Raw genomic sequence first — 26,038 nt, 5'->3', positions numbered from 1 at the left:
ACCCAATTTACAGCTAGGGTCCAGAAGAGTAGAGGTGAACAAAAGAAAATGGTTCTATGAAAGCAGACTAAACAAAACATTATAGACAGGCAATCCTTATTTCCTCTATGGTACAAATTTCCATAGATACCATACTGTGGAAGTCTAAGTGGTCAAGAACAACTTTTCTGTGTAAAACCAGAAGTCGTTCTCCATAGAATCTGGATAGTGTACATAAATCTACCTTCAGCTCTAAAGACACACTCAACGTAAGCCAAAAAACTGCTACTGCCCAACAGCAGTGAAAAATTCAGATATCTAAGTTACCAATTTGCAAAGAAAGACAGACAGGAACTTCTGTGGGTTTTAAGAACTTTCTCCAAAGTCAGTCTGACCTTCTGAACAGGCTGTTAACAGTCCTAAAGGAGGCAGATTTCTCCTCTTGAAGTAAGCAGGAGGCTTTCAGAGATAATCCATGGAGCTGGACAAACAAAATTCCATTTTGGTGAGAGAAAGCCCAGAATCTCCTTCTATTATACTGTAGGTCATGGGCAGATTTTACCCTTCACTGCTTATTATTCTTAAGTTCTCCTGACTGAAGCCCAAGACAATCCTTTCAATAAGAAGCAACATAGGAAACAGGTTCCAAGGACTTCTTTCCATGTATAAGGATTAAAAGATTCCTCAAGCTAGGAACGAAGCAGAGATTGATGAGAAAAGCATTACATTCTTTAGACCTTTTCAAAAGAGATCTTTAAAAGAGAAATAAACAAGTATTCCTTTCACAGGGAAACAAGAGCTACACTTATCTTCAGCAAGGTCAATTCTTACAGTGGGGAAGGGGGAGAAGGAAAAAAAACCTACACCAACCACAAGACTCCAAAACCCGTAAGTAATACCTGTACTAAGCCAGAGCCTCTGCCTTGCAAAAAGCAGTGCTTTATAAAACACGTTTCCAAGAAACAACATACCACTCCTAGTGAACAACTTTTTAGAAAACAATAGAACTATTTTCTTTGATTCTGCAACTCAACCTAACACAAAGAACATTCTCTACATTGTTCTACTCTTCACTTACAGCTAAAACTTAATACCGACAATAAAGACCAATTCTTTAGAACATTAAATCTGCTGACAACTACCAAAGTAAACCATAATTTTGCTCGTTTCAAAGGTAACCAAGATTTCATCTTGCATGAAAGTTTCTCATGAATAGGAAAACAATGAGAAGATAAACAAGATAGGAAGCTGTTTCTTAAAAGTATGTATAGCAACTGCATGCAACTGTTAGTTTTCCAAACGTATAAATGCAAAGAAATGCTTGTCATGACTGTAAAAAGAGAGACAAAAAAATTTCCAGAGGAAGAATATGGATGCATTTTCAAACCTGCTGCAAGATTCTTAGTATCAGAAGGCAAAGATCTTACCTGGTATCATTATAATCTGCTTTATCTAGTCTAAAACATGTGTCTGGCCACCTTCAATATTTGAAAGCATTTTATAGGCAACAGGATCATCCAGCACTAGGGGGACAGTATTTTTTTAGATCAAGACACTTCATTAACCTTGGAACCAAAAATTACTAACTGCAAGAAAGCCAGTTAGCACCCTTACTATGGTTTAACAAGCAGTTTAAGAGAGAAAGAGAAACTACTTGGCAGGTAGGTCCACCTGCTGGGGTAACTAAATTGAAACTTAAATTAAGGACTATTAAGCCATTCTGCATCTGAAGCAGTCCAGTAAATCTGATCAGCTACTCATGTTCTCAGAACCAAGAAGCCTTCTAGAGTGGCCAGAATAGGAGGAACAACTTTTTGCCTTTGAGAAAGGCAGATTCTAGCACTTTGGAAACCAGCTGGACTGCCGCTTAAAAGGTAATACATTCACACCATTTCCAGTCTAGGGTGAAATCAGACTTTAAGGAAAGGTCAAAGCTCAGGAGAGTCACTTCACAGTTTGATAAACCTTTTTAAGACAATACGTTCTTATCTCAAATTCTTCTAGAACATTTAGTGTAAGTTGATCTTTCAGCAACCTCACAAACGTTCTAAGCCTTGAGATTGACTACAAAATTATTCTCAAAAAAGTGTAGCGAGACACAGACATTTATTCATATAAAGGACCAGAAAATTCAACATAACAAGAAAAATGCTTCAAATTCCTTCCTGAATCTGGAAGGCAAGGATAAACAGAGGTGTCGGGGGGAGGGGGGAAATCTATAAATTTCCATGTGAGAAAACAGATGAGTTTGTGTGAGAAGAAATACAGGGAGGGTTACTTATGCCACTACCTCTATATCATGGTTCAATGGTTTATGGTCTAAGACTAGAAGTTTAAGTTTCTATGTCTATAGTAGGATGCTGCATGAGCAACAACAATAGAGCCAGATCTCAAATAGAAAAATAATATTTCAACTCCTTTAATGGTATGGATTCAGTTTAAATTTGGTGAGCATTTGCCCTTTGTGGGTATTACAAACAGTGTACAAAGATTTTAAATTATGGCAGTATTTCATTTGCAGAGAATGTGTTACACACATGAATTATTCACTTGCAGGCTCACGACCCTTCATATACCATAAACTAATGTCCTTTCTTACCCTAGACCAAATCAAAGACCTAGACTCCTGTATGCTTGTGCACACATCTGTCTACTCTCTCCGGCTAGCAAGTAGTTACGTGATTGGCACATCTGCTTTTGCAGGACACTAGCACTGATGGACCGCACATCAGAGGGAACAAAAAGAAAACGCACTTGCAAATCAAGGAAGAGGTAAAGAAAGAGCATACGCAACAAGCATAAGAAGTCAGCCGTCTGAGCCAGAAGGCTATCCTCAGGCAGCAGGGCAAAGGAGTCTAGTTCAACAGAGCCTTCCCACTGCCTGGGGATGGCTTCTGGCAGGTACACCTCTGAATATCCTGACTGCAATCTTCATGTTGCACATAACTGTCCCCTAACTGAAAGGGAGGATATACTGCTTCCAGAGAAGAATACAGCACTCAAATTTGCTACAATAGGATTAAAAGGTTAAGGAAAAAATAATGCTAGGAGAAAACCTATTCCATTATTTGTGACACAGGTGAAAGAGAAAGATGGATTACTCTCAGGATGTAATGCAGAAGAGCCCAGCATTCTGCTAGGATACTTGTTAATGTATTCGTATAAGACATTATCAGAGTAAAGCACAAGAAACACACAGGAAAACAGTCCCTGCCTCTGAAAGTTTAGATTCTTATAATTAGATTAAAACCAGACCCAGACAGAACAGTGGAGAGCACCAAAATGCTACATATTACTTCCCATAAACAAAGTAAGCATTATTTCTTACAGCCTTAAATACAAAGGATTAGGAAGAAATAACTTCTAAATCGAACGAGAATGCGAATCCAAGTGACAAGAAAATCAGAACAAGATGGCAGACAGTGGAGTAAGGATGGTGTAGATTAAGAGCCACATTTTGAAGTGACAGTCTAAGAACTCACTATGAATTCAAGAACAATTTTTAAGTTTGCGGCAGAACACATCATGATTCTGGAGCAAAAAGGAAGCTTCACAAGACTCTAGAAAAAAGTGACCAGGTTATCAAAAGCTACCCAAAAGCATGGTATTCCAGGATAAAAAGAAGGAAAGCACAAGCAGAACTTCAATGAAACCCACACAAAAAGCTGGGAGTAATAAACAGCCTCTGCAAAAAACAGTGGAAAGAAAGGAGGTAATCAAAAGAGGACACAGACAGGAAACAAAGATGGAACAACACTTCCAAGAGCAGCACAGCTGATAGTGACAAATGTAGCTGACAGGGAAAGGAAAACGAAGTACTGGATCTGAACCTTAGCTAGGAAAAGATCACCATAAACACTGGCTACAATTGCAGTAGAGCACAATTGAAGTTGCAGGACAAGAGCCCCACACAATGCACTCAAAGCACTTTGAGATGAAAAAAGGAAAGGAAATTAAGAGGTAGTTGCAAAGGCAAGCAAGGCCACAGGCATTTTGTACAGTTCTTTTTTGAAAGAATGGAAAACACTCATGTCTACAGGTACTATCAGGGAAAAGCAAAGCTAGGAGTTGAGCAAGTGATTAAAGGAAAGAGGTAGAGAGAAAGGACACAAGGTTCAAGCAAGATAAGGAGATGTTCTTGTATGGTGCCATAAGGGCAGATGAAAGGGTTAAGAAGAGGAGAAAAACACGCCACCTTCTGTGACAAACGTAACAGTTGGAAAATAGCGATAAAGGACAGGTCAAAGTGTATTCAGTCAGAAAGTCATTAAGATCCCATGCAGAGAAAGAACTAGATGTCAAACAACATGCAAAATCCATATAAAAATGTTGTGGTTAACAGGCTACTGTTCAACAAGTTTGATTAGAGCCCATCAGCCTGGCATATTTCTGCCAGGCATACACCCTTTGCAGGTACAGGAACACAAAAAGGATGGCTGGAGGATAACTCAAGTGGTTCAAGAACTTGCATAAAAGGCATTTGCTGTTGGGAAAACAAAAATCATAAATGAAATACACAAGCTAAAAACAGGGAAAAGGGAAAATCAGGCTGGAATGATCCAACTTCAAAATAGTGGTGGTGAACTACAAGACATACAAAAGCATGGCCACATGGCAAGTAGAATCCAGAGGGTGGTGGAAATCCTGGAGGAAACCTTGCCGTTATCAGACAAGAAATTCAGCAGTTGCATCAGAACTAGCACAAAGGCATGGCTTGATGAAAACCAAATGAAATTAACTGACTTTGTTTAATGAGAGGCTAGAAACAAGAATGCAGGCCTAATCAAGTTAGGGCAAAGAAGCATGTAATTACTGTCAAAGAACAGTGAGTGAAAATTCAGAACAAGCCAGGAATCAAACTTGAAAAGAAAAAGCTCACAGGGAAGAAACAAGCATGCTGGATGTAACAACACAGAGAGAAGAGAAGATAAAATCCAGATCCTAACACTGTTTAGAAAAGGAAAAATCTGAAGGAGACAGGAAAAAGTAGTCTAGTGCCTCTTCCACAGTCTGGCCTAGGACAGAGAGCACAAAGCAAAAGGTAACCATAAAGAAAGGGATGCAGCACAGTGATAATGGCAAAACAAGCCATGTACATGCGGTTTTAAAGCATCAGCTTCTGTCTCAGAAAAATCAAGAATAGCAAGGATCTCCAACCACAAGCAGGCAGTTGTGAATAAAGTTTTCTCCTTGACTCTGCTTTGATTTTACCTACTTCTTTTCACTCATATACTCACACTTCGGAGAAAGTCAATTATCAGTATGATGTGCGACATAATTCGTATTGAATTCATCAATACTAAACCCACCCATGATTCACTCAATGCTTACATACCTCTCTGCAATTCTACTCTATTCACTTTATAGCAACTGTAAATTCTCCTACGGCCATGTAATATGTATTACGTTCACGGAATAACTTACATTGGAAGAGACTCCTGCTAAAAGCAGAGCCAACTGAAGCTAAAACCAACTTCAGAGGTCAAGTGGGGTTTGCTTAGGGCTTTGTCCAGTCACATTTGTGCACCTCCAAAAACATATTCCACAGCTTCTCTATCATTCACCCTCCCTCAATCCGATGTTTGACCACCTCCACTGTGAAATTTTTTGCCCAATACTGAACTGGAATTTTCTTTGTTGCAATTTGTGTCTGCTGCCACTTGTCCTTTCACTATATGACCCTAAGAAAAGCCCTAGAAAATACTAAATATCTAATAGGACAGAATAAGGAGGGGGGGAAAAAGATCATTGTAGTCACAACGAAGCCTTTGGACATCCAGAACTTTTAGTAGGTAATGAGCATCCAGCTTTTTGATGCCTGAAAAATTTGTCTGGTCAGGTGCGGCAGAGATCTAAATGAGGCCATCAAAAGGACATCACTAGACATTTATTTAAGATGAAAGATGATTGTTAAGACACAGGAAAAACAAGAAACAATGGTATTCCAAATGGTATGCATACTGCAAATGAAAAAAATAATTCTGTATAGTAAGGTTAGGTACTCACCATCTCTCTTGCAATCTCCACAGCTTCCTGCAGCCCATAGAGCCTGCCACAGACCAGGTAGATCCCATTGGCCCAGAGAATACAACCCTCATGGACCCAAAATTCATTGCTGTCAAGAGGTAGTTCAGGAATTTGTAACTCCAGCTCAGTGCCACCTTCTGAAGTGGGCATAGAGGGTTTTGTGTCCAAAGGAGTCTTTTCACCACCACTGCCACCATCAGTGGTTGCTTTTTTACAAGAAGCTCCCCTTGAAAGTGACCGAGAGGCTCCGCTACAGTCCTCAGAGCGGTGCCGCCTCTTAAAGCGGGGATGAGCAGCTAGGCTTCTTTGTTCCTTCTGTTGTTGCTGTTCCTCCTCCTCTTCCGTATCTGTCTTGGAACCATTAGAAGCACTTTTGTGCCGTACCTTGACCTTGCTCTGCATTTCCGTGGCCCTCTTTGGAGGTGGGTTCTTGGGCAAGGTGGCTGCGTAATCCTGGGGGTAGAAAGGACCAAAGAGGTCACCCATGTTGCGATAGCTGGCCCATTTGCCACACAGGCAGCAAACCAGATGCCCTAAGACAGAAGACTCTGTTACTACAGGGCCCTGCAGCATGAAAGTTGAGGTGGGCAGCACTTTGCTCTCTGCGTTGCTAGGAGGGGGTGTTGAAGACCTCTGTCCTTTCCGACCCCTCACCAATTTGTTCTGCTCCTCTTCCTCTGCATTAATGATTGTGCACACAGCGCCTAATTCACACTTGTTTACCACATGAATATAAGGGAAAAAGGACTTGTTCTTGGAGTCAGTTTTATCTACAGACTGGGTAGCATATTTAAGCTTGATCTCTGGTTCTTGAGGCTCCACAATTGGAGCAGCCCGTCTAGGCTTCCGTTTCCGTGGCTGCGCTGCAGGTTTTCGCCTCTCCCTCCTTTGCCTCTTCGGCTTTGGCTCACCGCCACCTACCCCTTCTGAAGACTGTGAAGGTACTGGTGGGGGTGGTGGGGGCGGTGGCAGTTGCTGCTGTTGTTGCTGCTGCTGCTGCTGCTTCTTCTGCTTGTTCACGCTCCCAATTGGCCTCCCCTTTTTCTTTCCAGAGGGAAAATATCCCTTTGGAGGGAAACCATCTGGCTTGGGTGAAATGTTTGTCACATCTCCATCTTTTTCCTCAGACTTTGGATTTGGTTCAGAAGTAAACACACTCGAAGGGGAAATTGTTTTTGAGTCTGAAAAAGTCAGAGATCCACCTCCACTTACAGATCCATCAGACCTTCCCTGACCACCTGACTTCTGAGAAGGTGGTGGTGCTGCACTGGATCCTGCTCCTTCTTTACCAATACTGGCAGTTTCAGGGACCTCTTTCTTGGTTTTATCATCCTCACTGCTTTGCCACTCTTCTGAAGATCTTGGAACGGTTATTTCACCAGTTGTATCCTGGCTTGCTGGCCCCACTTGATCTGATGATATCTCTCCTTTTCTCTTCTCAGCCTCTGGTCCATGTCCAGACACACCTCCCCCTTCAGGTCCACTCTTAAGGGACAGGATGTCATCAAGAGTGACAGTATCTGCACCAGTTTCAGCACTGTTGGTAGAAACACTTCTCCTAATATTGGGGGATGTAATTTTTTGAACAATAGCTTCCAGTTTTAATCCTCGCCCCTTTCTTGGGGGCAGTATTTTGGTCTTAGCCGGGCTTGTGAGGGAAACAGCAGGGCAATTCCTATTATCAGGACTTGGCAGGTCCTTGAAGGAATCACCCTTTGCTACTGACTTGCCAACATCTTGGCTTTGAGATGAATGGGCATAGGAGTTATACGTTTTATCAGTTCCTTCTTTTGCTGAAGTCATCAGTCGCCCTTTATCTTCACTGCCACTGTTCTTCGTATCCTGTGGCTGTCTTTTGGTAGGGATGGGCGAGATGAAAGAACGGACTCTTCTCCTCATAATTAATGGATTTTGAGGAGACTGGTCTTCCTGGCCAGGGAGCCTGAGCATGGCGTTACTAGGCTTGGGCAGATCTGTAGATTCCTCTCGTCGATGCCCATCGCTTTCTTGAGGACAAAATCTTTTTTGGTTGGCTGCTCCGAGAGGGCCACTGCTTTTGGCAGGAGAAGTTTGCCGAGAGAGGTCCCAACCAGATTCGTGATGCTGCAACTTCTGGTTGCCATGTTTCAGTTCAGTGCATTTGCTCTGAGTACTGTCACTCCCCATAACACAGCGCCCAGCTTCCTGGCTTCCAGTATCATGGTAAGAGCTACCTTGAAGGTACATCATTCCATCCTTGTCATTTTTTAAGGGACTCCTTACTCTTTCCAGAAACTGCTGTTGTCTTGGGCTCTTCCTTGCTCCTTCCTGCCTGTGCTGAGCTGCAGCAATCACACCCTGAGCAGTGCTGCTTGCCCAATCTTTGTATTCTTCCTGCTGTTGCTGGTATATCTGTCTCTTGTAATGATACTGGGAATTTAAACTCTGGTTAGGGTCACCAAAAGCATGAGGCCTAGCATTTGTGTGATATGCTGAAGCCAAAGATGGGCCTTCTGAATTCTGAGGGTAAGCAGAATGCAAGGAACCTCTGTTAACTCTTTCAGATAGTGTCATGTGTGGGTTCATGTGATGCAGATCTGTCCCTGGGCCTCTGCTTCTGCCTGGTGACATTTTCAGCTTATCAGCAAGGTCCTGAAACTGAGAAGGTGATTTACCCCTGCTGCTTCCAGTTCTGCCAGGTGCTCGTCTCATTTGTGTTGATCTGCTGTCCTGCTGGGGAATGTAATCTGGAGCAGCATCGGAGACGGCAGCTCCGGGGCTAGCGTTGCCTCGGAAAGATTCATGCTTGATGCCAGCAGGATGACAATGGTCTCCTGTTTTTTTATTATTGAGACTAGCTGAGCTCTTTGACTGTTCAAAATCTTCTTCTTTTATTTGCCCACTGTGAGCTTTCATCTTTGTTTCCATGGATACTAAACCACCAGGGAGTATTACTGACTGACTTAAACCAGGGGCAAGACGTTCACTCCTTCCACTTCTGGCCTCAGGACCCATGTGCCCCATTGGGTGAGGGCCAGGATCTCTGACAAGTTGCCTTAATGGAGATATGTCACAGATCACTGATCTCCTCTCTGAGAGTGCTCCTCCTTCATGGGCAGAAGACTGAGACTCCACATCAAACTTTCTAGCAATAGGGTAATCAGCTAGATTTATCTGCTTCATGTCAGAAGCTGTGCTGCTAGACTTCCTATCCCATGGACCCCAGTGAGGGCCTTCCAGGAGAGACCCCATACTTTTATTTAAGAGGCCTCTATTGGTCAATTCATTGGTTTGACTAATTAAGATATTGGGCCTCATGGCTCCCTCTAAACTCCCAGCCATCCCAGAATGCTCTTGTGCATTCCTAGAATACCTTCTGTCTGGATGATGGTGGTACCCCTGTAAGACCTCCTGTAGGAGGCTGGGAAACTTCTCATTCCGGCCTTTGCGCTCACTGTGCCCTGGAAAATCCCCTTTTTCTTGACCAGAAGGATACTGTGGAAAGCCACCAATATTTCTCTGTATGCCAGCTGCTATACTATCCTTGTAGCTGTATCTTAAACTACCAGGAGATTTGGAAGGTTCTGTTCTTGCAGGAAAATTTGGCCCAACAACTGCATGACCAGGCTGGCTGTTCCCCTCTCCATTGTGGTTAGTGTTATCTCCACTTTTGCTCCCTTTACTTCCTCCTTGAGTTTCTGCCTGTGCCCCTGTATGCCCAGCTTCTTTCGTTCCACTAGCACTAGCTGGTGCCTGAGTGGCTGTGGAAGCATCTTCTTGTGCAGGTTTATCTTGTCCGCCTGACTTTTCTACTCTTCCTGTCATGGCTTCCCGGGAAACAATCACCCCAACTGCCTTTTCATTCACTTTTGGGGCATTTTCCACGGCCACTACAGCTTCCTTCCCATCAGGGGAGGCCACCTCTTCCCTAGCTGCTGGGCTGCTGCTGAGTTTTGATGGCTCATTCTGAGAGCCTTGTGCTGGTGAGGAGTTGGATCTCTCCAAGTTACCCCCTTTGTAAGTGTTGTCTGAGCTGGTGCTTTGGCCACTCAGCTGTCTCACCCTTTCCCCATGATCCTCTGAACTACTGGAACAGCCACCATCAAGGGACTCTGCCAGGGGAGACTTGAGCTGCTCCTCTGCCTGAGAGGAGCCTTCTGAGTTGGTGCAGCTGTCAGCCTTCTTAGACGAGGATGACCTTTTGGAATTTTTCTTCTGAGGTGCCAAGGCATCCGAAAGCAACATGTGCTGGACTGTATTGGGCAGATTGGCCACTTGAGAACTAAGAGCACTCAGGCTGCTCAGCCCTGGATCTGTGAGCCTTTTTTCCTGCAGTCCTTCCAGCCCAAACCCTTTGAATCCCCCTGCATGAGCATTGGGGCTTGGCATCATAGATGGCGTAGGACTAAGCTGAGGCATCATCTGCAGAATTCGGTTTCTAGAACCCATAGACATGTTGCCTTGCCCACACTGGAGATTTTCTCCACCTGGCATGAGTGGAGAAGGGGTAGAGCTGCAGCTTGGAGACTGAACCACAGATGCTGCAGGAGATGGATTAGAGATTGGACTGAAGTTTTGGTGGAACTGCATCGGTGACCTTACAGGAACTTCAGTCTGGCTGTACTGTCCCACTTGACTTTGAAGAGAGAGCTTGGTGGCAGCATTTGAATACTGCATTACATGCTGAGGTGGGTGCTGTTGCTGCTGCCCCTGTTGCCCACTTTGGGGCAGCTTAGACTGCTCGAAGCTTTTCATAGGTTGAGTCTGAAAGCTGTAGTTTGACTGGGTCCCATATGCCTGTGCATTGGAACCCACAGCATGGCCTTCATACTGCGACCCAGAATTCACACTGTAGCTTCCATCATAGTTCTGTCCTGACTGGCCAAAACGCTGCGGGGAGGGGAAAGAGGAGGATGATGACGATGAAGGTGGCTGATAGTGTTGGCTGAACTGACCCACTCGTAATTGGTACCCAGAAGCAGAGGAAGGCAGGGTGGATGGACGCTGCATTGGCTGCAAGTGTGAGGTGCTAGAAGCAGACTGGCTGGAAGCCTGGGGTAAAGGCTGATGAGATTGATAGATCTGCTGTCTCAGCTGCTGCACCTGCTGCTGCTGGCCAGAAGCCTGCTGCTGATACTGGGCACTCCCTGGAGAAAAAGGACCAGTATAATCCTGTTGATAGTGTGATACACCCCCAAGGGTTGAATGCTGTGTTTGAAACTGGCCCACATGTCCCTCACTCCCATACTGACTCCCAAAGCTACCCCCTTGAGGGGGCCCATAGCTCTGTACTGGTCCAGAAGGCCTGCGCTGAGGTGGCTGCTGCCCTCCTGACACCACTGGATCTTTGTTGGCAGCCATATAGTAAAACTCTCCTGCTTCTTTTCTGAAACCTTGGTAGCTCTGATGGCCAGAGCTCTCACCAGGCATTGCTGTAGAGGCTCCTGTTGCTCCACGACGTCCACTGCCAGCACCTCCTCCAAAGCTCTGGAACATCTGGGCCTGCTGGCGAGGGCTGAACTCTTCCAGTCGGGATGAACTGTGCACTTCCTGCGGGTAGCTCTGCTGGTTTCCGTGATAACTACTTTGCTCCCGAAAGGACTGCATGCTGTTCAGCAGCAGAGCGGCAGCTCAAAAGCCCTCCTAAATGGGAGAGAGAGAAAGAGAGAGAGAAAAAAAGGTATAGCACCCATATCGTAGCAGTCACATCAATACCACTGCTCAATTTCACTGTTTTAATAGCAATTAAAATTTAGTATTTGTCTCCTACTTTCTGGTACATTAATGTGTATCCCCTCTCCTTGCAACTTTCCAGCCTTCTAGGTAGTGCGAGTAAGAGGAGTCACTCACTTTCAAGAAAATACAAGTCAGTGGCATACTACCAGTTGGGAGTCCATTTTCAGCATTAGTATTTCCCCAGAGTCATTTACCTACTTTGTTTGTTTATGTGCCCCTGAAGAAACAAACTTCCCACAGTATTTTGCAAAGCGAAGGATAACAATCCCCACCCTCCAGCTATTCTCTATGGTGAATATCAAAGTAATCAAGTATTTTGTTACAATGTTTTAAAGATGCAACAAGTACCCTGCAACACTCTCAAACCACACTCGGATCTACTATAGGAATGATATCCAAGGTCCACATTTCACTCTGCGAAAAATCACTATTACAAAACAGTCAAGATACCATTGGCCAAAGCTCAAACCAAGGTACTCCCATGAAAAGGATCTATGGGAACCTGTGAAAGAACTGACACCAGCACACACAAAGACATCCGCTCCGTGCTCTGGTCCTGCCTACTCCAGTGACACTTACAGGTGAAAACCGCCACAGCAAGACAACACATCGTATTTTCCCCCACCATCTGCTTTGTTTTAAAAGATGGAAAGTCCACTGTATTTGAGAAGAAGGGTCTACACCTTCATCCCTTAAGAGTTTAATATTACCTTGAATGAAACCTAACTGAAAACATGTCAGCCAGAATACATATTTTGGAACACCATGTATGACCATCTGCATTTACATAATCAACTCCTAAGCAAATGCACTTCAGGAAGGCTCTTGTATGTACTTCAATCTATTATTCAGTGTGTGGAATCATGACTCATCCTCAAGGACTGGAACACAGCTGCAAAATGTTTGGGGACCCTGGCTAGTCCCTCTGTAAAAGCCTGACATATCACTAGATGCATTAAGAAAAGTATGGTAATGAACAAGTACATACATATACACTTCTTTGATTTATTTAAATAAACCAATTAACAGATGACAAAAGCATTTTATTTCTGAAACACTTTGTGGTTTTCTCTTCCTGAAAACAAACTGGATAAAGCCACCTGGAGAAACTCCTTCCTTTACATAAATGTTAAGACAATGCTCACACTTTTCCAGGAAACAGAACCCCGACTTCTCAGATGGAGGACTTCCTGGAAGACTTGCCTGCATTATGTGTTGTCATTTAGCCATGTTTGGTGCTTGTCACATTCAACTGAACTCACTCAGAATTAAAGTCAAGTTTTTCTCTTAGAAGTTTTGTTCAAGTCACAGATCACCAAAGAGTCCCAAGGAAATAGGCATCCAAATGAGATGCAGGCAATGTCTGGCATCATGCTCTTTTTCCCCATCTGCCTCTCAAGTTTCGGTGGGCTTTTTTTTTTTTAAAAAAATATGTATGTTATATACAGAAGGCTCTAACTCTATCATTATCATCTTCAGAAAGGCACCTTGGATATATCTGGGTTTCTACTATCTGTTTGGGCATGCAGGCTACAGAACACACACAAAAACCTCCACTGCAATGCATGTCTCCACCGCCCCCCTCTGCTAACTCAAAGGCATCTTTGCATTGCAGCCTTAGTCGGCTTGATGACCACAAGAATATTACTGAAATGCTTATCACAATCAGAAGGGAACTTTCATATTGTTAATACTTCCAACTCTGTCTAGGAAGTCAGCTTTACTGCTGTTTTAATCTTATACTCTTAAGTGTCATACTGTAAGAGTGGTCTGCTGTTCTGCTGAGCTTCCACTTTTTTAGCGTGTATTACATGAGTAACACTTCTATGAATGCCACACTATGCTAATCCATCCAGTTTGGGCATCTTATGGATAAACTCCTCATTTTTCTGAATTACTCCCTTTCACATTTCATCACTTTGAAGCTCCTGCCCTCAACACTACGATACCCCACACAAGCACCTTTCTCTTTTTTTGTATTACTTGCTGTTAAGGTGAAAAATGAGACAAAAAATAAAAGCAGGAAAGAAAACGTATATACAAGTAGAAGGAAGTTATCAAACTAAAGGCAGGAGGACATCTACTGTTGTAGAAAGCAGCTTCTCTAGATAAGCAGTTTAGGGTTCTGCAATCGGCAACATTCACGTGCTATGAAGACTGCATGCATGCCCTGGCAGTCACATGCTTTGCATCTTCTTCTCATGAAAGCAACACTTCCATCTTCATCACAAGCCCAGTCTCTCGCAGAACCTCAGACAAATATTTTAAAATATTACTTTAATGCAGCTTACTTTGCATTGTCTGAACAAGGTCTCAGGAAGCCTCTTTCACATTACATCATACAAAAACTTTGATCACTGATGATACTCATTCTTCTCTAATACTAACAAAGGCTTGAAAATTGCTAATATATATTAGCAATGCTAGGAAACATGCTTAAGACCTCCTCAGTATTAAAAAAGAATAATTTTAATTACATAATGGAACAGAAACAGCATAAGATACCTTCAGAAACAGAGATCCAGTAAAGGTCAACCTGAGGCACAAATTCCTATCCTCCATAATCTCATCCAATCACATAATATTTATTTAGTCCAGAAAATACATACACTTAAAACAGGAAGAACATATTTTTCTCCTTAAATCTATTTATTTTTTTTAAATCTTGAATTTTACCCTGACAAATAAACGAAGTTTTCATCAGGAGAGCTTAAATTACTGGTGCCCTAAGCAAATGCTTTCCATTTTCGTGTCTCCTGGAGAATACTTGCTCTGAGTATCTCAAGGAGCTTTAGTAGAATCAGTAGAATGTCAGGAGAAAAAAAAAAAGGGGAGGGGGGGGAGAAAAAAGAAATGGTTTTTCATTAATAACAGGAGTAAGAAGAGACATGAGATGCTTCAATCCATTATATCATTGATAACTTAAGACACATAGTACATTTCCTGTTACTAATGTACTATAAATATAGGACTATTACAATTACTATTGTAATAATTTCTCTTAAGAATAACAGCACTGTAAAGTGCTTAGATCAAAGTGCTATGTTCTCAGCAAAACCACCAAGAATAATTCCATGAGCAAGCCTTGTTAACAAAATAGATTCAGACAGACGAGGCCTTCAAAGTCTACCTAGATCCACAAGAAAAAAATATATTTGATTAGATTTTTACTGGACGCCTTTAAAGAAAACATTTTCAGTTGGTACATACTCCTCCACATACACCAGCTGCCAACTAGAGGGTACGACACAATCATATAAAACTCTGTAACAGTGGTACACCTCTGTAATCCCACCCCTAGCAGAAGGGGCAAAGTCCTCCAAAAAGTGCTCCATGAACAGCCACAATTTACACACATTTACAGTATTTTCCAACACACCCAACAAAAACATCCAAAGCCTTTCCTATTTATTCAAAGGGAAGGCAAGATTCTGGCACAACTTTCACTACTCTAGTGTCACAATTGCACTCTTACTTTCACTACACGTGCACCCAGCTTTCTCAATAAAGCTTCATGATTCTCAAGTATTTACAGCCCGTAGCTGTAAAGCCATCAAAGTATATCCATCCAGAGATTACAGACTGCATTCACTAGTCTAAGCAGTGTCACTGTGCTCCAACTTATTTGTTTCTTCCCCCGTAGCCCAGTAATCAAAATTTGCCTTCAACCTGGTAGGAACAAAGGAAGCGTATTACAAGCTTGTGTGACTGATAAAGAAACAGCCTCACTTACGAAATCACTACACATAAGTCACAAACAGAAAGAAGCAGTAGGTCCTCCTATCCATATTTGTGAAACATCTGAAGTTAGTTCAGGCAGTCTTTCAACCTACCTTCTCCATGTGAACTTACATTTAAACACATCTACGATGCAGATTTTGTTTCTTGTTTAATCATCCAAAACAGCCTTGTAGAACTTTGTTAATATAGGAGTTCCTCAAAATATGGAGCTACTGCATTGTGATCCTACTGTGAGCAAGATTATCAAATGGTAGTCAACAGCATGAAGCATCTTTCAACAGTTCTTACATGTACACGAGACTGCCCCCAACCATTGCTGATTAACAGGGTTCATCAGTACTCCCACACCAAGACTGCTGTGTGAAATGATCTTCTGCAACATGCTGCGCTAGGTTTTTTAAATCTATACGAATCTTTAAAACATTTTTGTCCCTATTGTCAAAGGCTGGACAAATACAGGACAGCTGCCCAGATCTTCCCACATAATACTGATGCCAGCATACTAGTGCATCACTGCAGACAGACAGCTCAAAACAACTGAGCTGAAAACCAAAATACTGTGGGGATATGCTTAATTCTTAACAATAATCCTATAAAGGAGCAAACAAAACCAGCACCACTTAATTCTGTAGGATGTAAGTGAGGTCCTTCTGCTTTGTTGAATTTTCTTTAGATTTGGGTTGACTACTGCGACCCATCTGTGCAGAGAAGGCTCAGGCAGCAGTCAAATGCAATATATTTTTAGTGATCTGTCAAAGACCTCTCACTTCCTAGCATGCTTATCAGGAAAGAAAATGTAGTTACAGGCAGGCAACAAACAGTAAGACAGTATTTTCCATAGTCAAAAAATGTACACAAGCAAGTGGAGCTTTTATAGTGTGTGTCCGGGCTTCTGATTAAAGTAGATTTATGTGCAAAATGCTATGCAAATAACAGAGATATACATATATGTGTAGCCATTTCTAGTCACAACCCATAAAAAATGCAAAAATTAACATTTTTGTCCTTCCTCAATGTATCTTCTTAAAGTAGCAGAGCACACCCACAATCAAAAAAACCTCACCAAACCAGAATCTGACTATGAGCAACTCAGAGGCATAATTTTTAAGTAAACAGTCCCCAGGAATTGAATTAAGTCTGAAATACAGGAAAAAGATTTCCATGTAGAGTATCATTTCCACTGTCAAGGCCAGGCTGCTAACCCTCATTTCTGCAGGTTCACAGTTATTATTTGCACACCTGAGCAATGGCTGGGAATAGACTGATCTTGTTTCAGTTTTGGACGAACATTACCCTGTCTGCTGCTTTGAAGAGAAGGCAAATCAGCTATGCCACAAGTAGATGAATTTAAGGATCAAGCCTAAGACTGCATTTAACAAAGATCCAATTTATTTCTTCTACATTTCATGCCTTTTTAAAAGTAAAGGGAAGCTAGTTTTAGTTTTCAACCTTAGGTGTAATATGGAAGCAAACCAAGACAGCCAGCACTTCAAAAGGTCACCAGTTTAAGCAATAATACTCACTGTTCATTTATTTCAAAAAGTTGTGGTTAACCTGAACTGCCAACAGATTTTCTTCATACTTTCTATAAAGCCGTTTCAGATCCATTCAGTTCCATTAGAAGTTACTTTTGTATACTACAAATAAACAGAAGGATCTAAGACATGGGAAACTGATACCGGTTTATTTACCACTGCACTTCTAGAGAAAACTGCAGTCAAATCTGGCTCTCACCATGCTATTCTAATTTATTCTATCAAAGAACCCTTACTACACCACTCAAAGTTAAAACTGTACACAATTAACTTTCACTGAGAGTGTCAGAACCTGATGAAGTAGCTAAACTGAAGGAGATAAAGTACCTCGGAAAGTGTATAAAAATAAGTTAAAACCAGAATACTACATGACTGAAAACTGTATTTTACAGTAAAAAAAAAGAAAGAATCACAACATGTCTTTAAAACACCCATACGTAATTGTTACACTCCCTTAAGTGTCTAATAATAATCCATACTAGCAACATGTCTTGCAAATCAGTGCTAATACCGGTCTTGACAAACAAAAAAAAAAACACCTCAATTTTGTCCTGCCAATGGAAAACATCATCAAGAGTCCTCAAATGAGTTAAAGCTTGGCTAAGTAGATTGCAGCTAGTTTCCATCATCTCAGAGACACCATGCATTCTTTATCAAAATGTCTGTACAGCTTTTTAGGAAGTCAGTATGTACAAGCTTAAATCCAAACAATTAAGGAAATGGTTCTCACAGAACGGGTGAAGAACAGATGAGCGTGGCAGAAGGAACACAGTGAGCTTTGTCAGTTGAGAGAGAGGAATGCTCTGGGGATTATTGTGCTAGATAAGATCTACATTCACTTCTTATTTCATATATTTCCCTAGAGTGGCCGCAGAAAATTTTACTAAGCCTGAGTCATTGCATCTTCCTGTCTCACAGGGGACATGTAAACAGACATATTCAGAGAATACAACTGCTACAATAAAAAGCATCATATAAACAAACAACAAACAAAATTTATCGGGATTTTGCATGTGGCTATTATAGGAGTGCTGATTTTTTCACCCACCCCCAAAATATTTTTTCTGAATTTTTTCCAAAAAATGGCCACCAACGTTTGATTAACACCAAACTAAAAATATGTTTCTTCAAGTCTTCCTTACTCACCACATGAGCAGAACTAAAATACCATCTCCAGTTTACCTCTGCACTTCAAGTGAAGTGTACTGTTAAATTCATATTCTTAAACATGAAGAAAGAAGTTTGACAAGAACAAAGTTTTGTTGTAAGCTGGTATTAATGTTGTGGCGATACAAAAATACGTATCTCTAGAAATAACTAATAATCAAAGTTCAGCAGAATTTTATCTCATTTTATATATCTGATTTTATTATGCATCATTCATTCTTAGTCTCAATCTAACACCACAGATGCACTTAAATAGATTTTAAAAATCTACCGACTGATGGAAGTTATCCATCTAAATTTGTAACAGGTATCATTATTTTAATAAGAATCTATGCAAATCAGTCAGATTGCATTTTATGTCAAAGATTAAAACAACAATTTTGATTTCACATACATGGTCAGTCCTCTATGCAATTGCTTAAGAGGTCCAGCCTCCTCCACGGTGCTAACACAGCCATTCATGCAGCAAACGGGATCAAGGTACAGATATGGTCGAGAAACAATTCTGTGAGGGAGAAAAGTCATTTATGAACTGACAGATCCATGTATTTTACCATTACACAAACCAGAAAAACGGACACAGCATGAACTGCCTAAGTGGCATGGCTACTGAAGTGCACTTCAAATCAGATGGTCATATTTAAAAGGCTCTTCATCTTTACACAAGTCAAACAACTCTTCTTACCATCAAAATGAAAATAATACTGAACCTTCACCTCCTCCTTTCTTTTCTCCCAGTTGCAGATCAGCTGACTGTACATCCTAACCCAATTCACTAGTCCTCCAAAAATCTGGCAACTCATTATATGCCTCTCATTGCAAATTCACCTGTGTTTGCATATTTAATGTCTCCAAACAGTCAAACGTCATGTCTGCTTTGGCAATACAGCAAGATCTGAGCAACCATTTCAAGGACAGCTTCTGATCTGCTCTTCACCTCCTCAGTCATGTGAGACAGGAGGTTCAGCAGAGGCATCGCAGCTCTTCACCTTTCAGTTACAAAACTGAAGACAGTGAAAAGGAGAAGTCAATTATTAATTGCAAGAGGAAAGCAGAAGAGTGTGAGCAGGGTTGCCAGGTTCCCACTCCGCAAGCTCCCACTTTCATTGCAGAAATTAATCCACTAACAGAAATACTCAGAACTACACAGCAGTAGAAAAACCCCAACACATTTTTAATTAACTTTTATAATTTGTACATACTAAATAGTAGCACCTGCCTTTAAAGTATTAAATGCATTATCTCTTCAAATTACGACAAGTTGCTAAGATGAATACTTAGGTCATATTTAATATTACCTGTAATACATGTCTGTCTTTTCTATTCAATGTAGCCTACACAATTAAGTCTTTTTATTCTGTTTTACAATGCCTGGTACAATGAGCCTGTAACTGAGACTCCTGGGAAATTGTCAAGGCAAATGAAATAAATTGATACAAAATCTCTATCAGTTATGTGCAAGTATTATTACAATACAGGTTATGCACTGTATACAAGAATTAAATCCACTGATTAGGATAAAATCTTTGTCGAGCATAACACCACCTAGTTACATTATATGCAATAACATTAAAATCAGGTAGAAATACAACCTCCATCTACTTAAACTAACAAATCAAAGAATTACCAACCAATTGCAAAAGAGCTGTACTCAAATTTACGTCCTCCAAACTTCTTACAGATAATTTTTGTTCCTTCAAGATAACACAAATTTAGCTATGCAGTATACCACTTTCAAGTTTCACGAGCCAAGGTTGTTATTCTTCCTATCAATTTAGCACTTCATCCCCCTGAAGTGACACAGATTTAAGAGCTATTTGGATGTGGAAGGTCTGCAAATATTCCTGTTGTGGAAGACTCAGAAAAAAAAAATTACAACCAAGGCCATATGATGTTTACTGATAAAATGTTTAGGGAAAAGAAGATTTTTCTCTAACATAAGAAAGAAGTGGTCGAACTGCCCTTAAAAAAAAAAAAAAAATCCAAGCATTTTTAAGATTTTCACAGTTACCCAGTTTTTCTTTCCCTGACATCTCTCCTTGTCTCCTACAATCCATACCCTCTGAACATCACTTCACTCATTCTTCCACCCTCTGGATTGCACAGCGTCTGCCTCATGCTGAAGCCAGAAGTTGAAGCAGACCGGTTCCTACAATCTGTTATCTCCCAAAACAGACTAACAGGAAGAGACTAAGACTACAGCCACAGTTAGAGAGACAGGAGAAACAGTTCAGATTCATACAAAATAACCTCATACATTTAAGTGATTCAACAAAAATATTACTTTAATAACAATACTATTTTAAGGAGTTCCTCCCCCTTCCTACCTTCCCATCCCAGCACTGTAGGTTTTCTTTGTTTTCAGATTGGACCAGTTTCTTGAACCATCTCGTTATGTACCCCACCACAGTTATACTGGCATAACCAACAGACAGGACACAGCATACTACAGTGTCGGAGCAAACAGTTAAAAATAAATAATGAATTGAAGGAGTCTTAAGTCCTCTATCACTAAGTCTTGACCTAGAGCACTTAAATTGGTTGACTCTCACCAGCTCCCCCATGATGTCCATGAAAGCCTTCCAGAATTTCTCCTTCCATGTCAACTTTATGCATGTAAGGTGATTAAACTTCTAACACACCTCAGTCATTATATATTTTAAGTCTGAAATTATATGGTATAAACTCAGGCCACCGTATCCAACAAACAACATACTGTAACCTGCCACTTTACATTGCAGGCACCTAACTGTGCACTTCTAAGTTCTGCTGCCACAGCCAAAGACATGGTGATCAACAGTAGTCAGACCACACCACAGTCACAAAATTAACTCTTAATGAGCATAACCAGTTACAGAAATGAACAAGCTACAACTGCAGATCTTCTCACAGCACAGGTCTAAAACTTTCTCCTCCCCCATCGATTACAGCAGCACCACAGTGAGTGTCAGGCAGTATTTGATGTGTTGATGGAGACACTTGGAAAGCTGATGCATGAAGCCTCTACTCTGTGTATTCCATCTCATATTCTGGAGCATATAACCTGAAGTCAGCAGTTGAAAGCAAGAGGAGGGATGAGCACCAGAGAAGAAAACCTCTGTAAATACAGATTAGTGGAAGATAAAAAAGATGCTGTACTCCGAGCATAATTTTTAGGAACGCTAGAGTTAAGATTTCAAAATAAAGACAGAAGGAGCTTTAGATGGCCCACTACTCTGAGAATCAGCCCCATCACTCTGTTAAACTTGAGTTTCCTGCCGTCATTCACCCTGTACAGCAAGAAGAGAAAAACCAAAACCAGAAGACTCCACTGTTTCTTTCTCCATTCTGTCTCCCCTCAAGAGGGAGGCAAGTAAGGAGGGACAATTAACATAGTCCATACATGATAGATTATACATAATAATTCCATAATGCTAACATATTCCTAGAATTCTATTACAAGACCATAAAGATGAGACTACATTTCCTCCCTTGCTCTAAAACATCCAAACATTCAATCAAAAACTGAAAAGTTTGCTACCCTGTTTCAGCTAGAAAGATTACAAGTCACTGACTATTACCTTGAGAATTGCTTCTGATTTAATTCTTTATGTCTTGTTAACCAACCAGGCAAAAGGATCTTACTCCTCAGCTTACTTCAGAAAGGCAATGTACACACAGAGCTCATGAGGACAAATTTCATCAGTAAACACAGCCTAAAAGTCTTTATAAACACTACTGTTCCATGGACAAGCAAGGAAGTTTATTTCCTAATTCCTCCTCTTGTCCATATTTAGGAGCTTCCTGACCCTGCTTCTTGTTGAGCTGAGAGATGTGCTTTCCCCAGTGAGCTTGATCCAGATTCACTCAATTCATATTTTTCCAACCAACTTCAACCGGCTTTTGATTAGGCTAGAGTACAGATATAATTAACCTCTTCTCCTCCTCTTGCCACTTTCAGCAGCTCTCTTGTATATACACCCCCTTTGGTTTTCCACAAATTCCACCTTTCAAACCTACCGCAAATTATATTTCTGCAAGGCAAAAAGACAAGGAGACACAAAACGATCACGTGACAAGTCAAATTTATACATCCTAATTGCAGGATACCACCATCATTCAAAAAAACCCCATGTAGTCAACCGAGCAAATCTCAAGAAATCAAAGTTTTGTGTCTGATAACTGGAAGATGAGGAGACATCAAATGTAGAAGAGGCATCATAGGAAAGTACACCAGAGCAAAAGGGAAAAAAGACCAGAAGGCAAAAATCACTACTCTGCTCCTCAAACAGCAGTAAACACGATGCTGACTTTAGTCAGAAGTGCAGAGATGCAGAATCCCACACTGCAGTGGACCTCCCTGGCTCATCACCAGAGCCAATTCCCTACCGCAGCTGGCAACCAAACAATTCAATGTCAGTAAAGATCTCCTCATGCACTCTCACAGTAACAGGAACACTAAGGAAGGCAAAGGAAGGATGCTTCTCCATTACAGTGCAGTGATTTGGAGGGAAGAGGGGTAAGGATAGCACAGTTCAGGTTTTTGTATGCAAAATAAATAGCATCATTTGGAGCGATTCTTGATTATGCTCCTGCTACTTCCGCTCTCCAGCAGTACAGAAGAAAATCTGCCACTCAGTGATGCCCTGAGATACAAAGACAATCTGCTACCACCTTCTGTAACAATTCTGCCCAACTCATTTAATTCACTAACTGCTAAGCGTCTACCATACTTTTCAAGACCTATCTAAAAGACAATTTTAAGGAAGCAATATGCACAAGGTATAGTCAGGATTAAGAATATCAGAAAATCTGAAGAGTACAACATTCCATGCAAATATGTGGGGGAAGGGGAAGAAGGCAAACTTCCACATGCATGAAGTGAGACAGGGAAAACTTACAGTGACAAACCAAAATGTACGCCATATGACAGAACACTGTTGACTTCACTCTTTTTTTTTCCCTTGAATGCAAGATGAGAAACAAAAAGAAAACACATGATAATAAAGAATCACAGGATCAATTAGGCTGGAAAAGACCTTTAAGATCATCTAATAAAACTGTTCACCTAATTCAAGTCCGCCACCAAACCATGCCCTCATGTGCCACATCTACATGTCTTCTAAACACCTCCTCCAGGGATGGTGACTCAACCACTTCGCTGGGCAGCCTGTTCCAGTGCCTGACGACCCTTTCAGTGAAGACATTTTTCCGAATACCCAAACTAAACCTCCCCTGGTGCAACTTGGGGCCATTTCCTCTCATCCTATCACTTGTTATCTGGGAGAAGACACTGGCCCCCACCTGCCTACAGCCTCCTTTCAGGCAGCTGTAGAGAGCAGTAAGGTCTCCCCTGAGTCTCCTTTTCTCCAGGCTAAATACCAGTTCCCTCAGCTGCTCCTCACAAGGCTTGTTTTCTAGACCCTTCACCAGCTTCGTTGCACTTCTCTGGTCACGCTCCAGCACCTCAATGTCTTTCTTGTAGTGAGAGGCCCCAAAACTGAACTATTTGAGGTGTGGCCTCACCAGCACAGAGTACAGGGGGACAATCACTTTCCTTGTCCTGCTGGCCACACTGTTTCGGATACAAGCCAGGATGCTACTGGCTTTCTCGGCCACCTGGGCACACTACTGGCTCACGTTCAGCCGGCTGTCAGCCAGCACCCCCAGGTCCTTTTCCACCACTCTTCCCCAAGCCTGTGGCATCACGTGGGGTTGTTATAAACGAAGTGCAGGACCCAGCACTGCTCCTTGTTGAACCTCATACAACTGATCTCAGCCCATCGATCCAGCCTCTCCAGATCCCCCTGTAGAGCCTTCCTTGCCTCAAGCAGATCAATACTCCCCCCACAACTTGGTGTCATCTGCAAACTCACTGAGGGTGCACTTGATCTCCTCACCCAGATAATTGATAAAGACATTAAACAGAACTTGCCCTGATTCTGAGCCCTGGGGAGCACCACTTGTGACCGGCTGCCAACTGCATTTAACTCCATTCACCTCCACCCTTCATGCCCAGGTGTCCAGCCCGTGTTTTACCCAGCAAAGCACAGGCCCATCCAAGCCATGACCAGCCAGTTTCTCCAGGAGAATACCGCGAGAAACCGCGTCAAAGGCTTTACTAAGGCCTACGCAGACAACACCCACAGCCTTTCCCTCACCCACTAAGTGGGTCACTTTGTCACAGAAGGAGATTATGCTAGTCAGGCAGGACCTGTCTTTCATAAACCCATGCTGGCTGGGCCCAATTGCCTGGTTGTCCCATACATGCCGCGTGGTGGCACTCAAGATGACCTGCTCCATAACTTTCCATGGCACTGAGGCCAGGCTGACAGGCCTGTGGTTCCCTGGATCCTCCTTCCAGCCCTTTATGTAGATGGGAGTCTCATTTGCTAACTTCCATTCGACTGGGACCTCCCTGGTTAGCCAGGACTGCTGATAAATGATGGAAAGCGGCTTGGTGAGCGCTTCCACCAGCTCCCTCAGTACCCTCGGGTACATCCCATCCAGCCCCATAGACCTGTGTGTGCCTAAGTGGTGTAGCAGGTTGCTGACCATTTCCCCTTGGATTATGGGGGCTTCATTCTGCTCACCATCCGTTTTCCAGCTCAGGGGGCTGGGTACCCAGAGAACAACTGGTCTTACTATTGAAGACTGAGGAAAAGAAGGCATTACACACCTCATCCTTTACCTCATCCTTTGTCACTATGTTTGCTCCCACATCCAATAAAGGATAGATATTCTCCCCAGCTCTCCTGTTGCTAATGTATTTACAGAAATATTTTTTACTGTCTTTTACAGCAGTAGCCACATTAAGTTCTAGCTGGGCTTTGGCCCTTCCAATTTTCTCCCTGCATAACCTCACGACACCCCTGTAGCCCCCCTGAGTTGCCTGCCCCTTCTTTCAATGGTCATAAACTCTCCTATTTTTTCCCTGAGTTCTAGCCAAAGATCTCTGTTCAGCCAGGCTGGTCTTCTTCCCCACTGGCTCATCTTTCAGCACATAAGGATGGCCTGCTCCTGCACCTTTAAGATTTCCTTCTTGGATTCCTTTGCCCTTCAGGACTACTTCCCAAGGAACCCTGTCAACCAGGCTCCTAAACAGGCCAAAGTCTGCCCTCTGGAAGTTCAAGGTGGCAGTTCTGCTGACCCCTCCTCCTCACTTCTCTGAGAATCAAAAACACTATCATTTCATGATCACTGTGCCCAAGATGGCCTCCAACAGTCGCACCACCCACAAGTCCTTCGCTGTACACAAACAACAGGTTCAGTGGGGCATCTTCCCTCGCTGGCTCGCTTACCAGCTGTGTCAGGGAATTATCTTACACTCCAGGAACCTCTTAAGACTGCTTCCCCTCTGCTGTGTTTCCAGTGGACAATATAATGCTGATCAAACATTGTTCACTAAGTTGATTAGATAACCATTTATGTTAAAAAAAAAAAAAGCACATACAGTGTTCCCACTATTCCAGAACAACTCACAGGAAACACTGCTGGACAAATCAAATTTTATGGAAATTCAAGTGTATCCAGGCATTCGACCAAAGCTAACAGCAAAACGCAGATATTGAATTGGAAGCTGATTAACAACATTTCATTACAGTGTACAATGGTTTATTCCTTTAAGTTCTGGCAGGTGTGACAGCACCTATTTTTCTTTCAGCTATTAAGTTTTAGATATGTTTTTCATAGTCATTAGCGATGCTGTATATGGACACAAGCCATCTATAGTCAGCTCTGCCAATACCAAGTCTCTAGTTCAATTAACAGCTATCACCAACACAGAGTTTGCAGCACATATTTTTACAGGAAAAGTTATATGAACAATACTTCCAATAAACTGTGTTAAAGCTTCTAATACAGTAGCTCCCCACACAATTTCTAAGTACTAAGCT

General features: G+C 42.1%; 1 protein-coding gene across 14 annotated transcripts in view; it reads right to left on the bottom strand.

Annotated features, from left to right (window-relative positions):
• TCF20 (transcription factor 20) overlaps positions 1 to 26,038 on the bottom strand; it is a 150,171-nt gene that overhangs the window by 33,369 nt on the left and 90,764 nt on the right. For 12 of the 14 annotated variants that reach the window (XR_008747960.1, XM_055809326.1, XM_055809325.1 and 9 more), the window contains one exon: positions 5,986 to 11,628. Coding sequence is in view for 13 of the 14 variants with exons in the window: in XM_055809326.1 (XP_055665301.1) it covers positions 5,986 to 11,592 (5,607 nt within the window). In the remaining variant the exon portion in view is untranslated. Of the gene's footprint in view, positions 1 to 5,985; positions 11,629 to 18,558; positions 18,670 to 26,038 lie in introns of those variants that run through there. The other 2 variants (XM_055809332.1, XM_027786648.2) reach the window with 2 other exon arrangements.

This window comes from Falco peregrinus, chromosome 6 (assembly GCF_023634155.1).
Source record: "Falco peregrinus isolate bFalPer1 chromosome 6, bFalPer1.pri, whole genome shotgun sequence".
NCBI classification, from domain to species: Eukaryota; Metazoa; Chordata; class Aves; order Falconiformes; family Falconidae; genus Falco; species Falco peregrinus.
The sequence above is the reverse complement of the archived record's forward strand: the minus strand, read 5'-3'. Positions and strand labels throughout refer to the sequence as shown.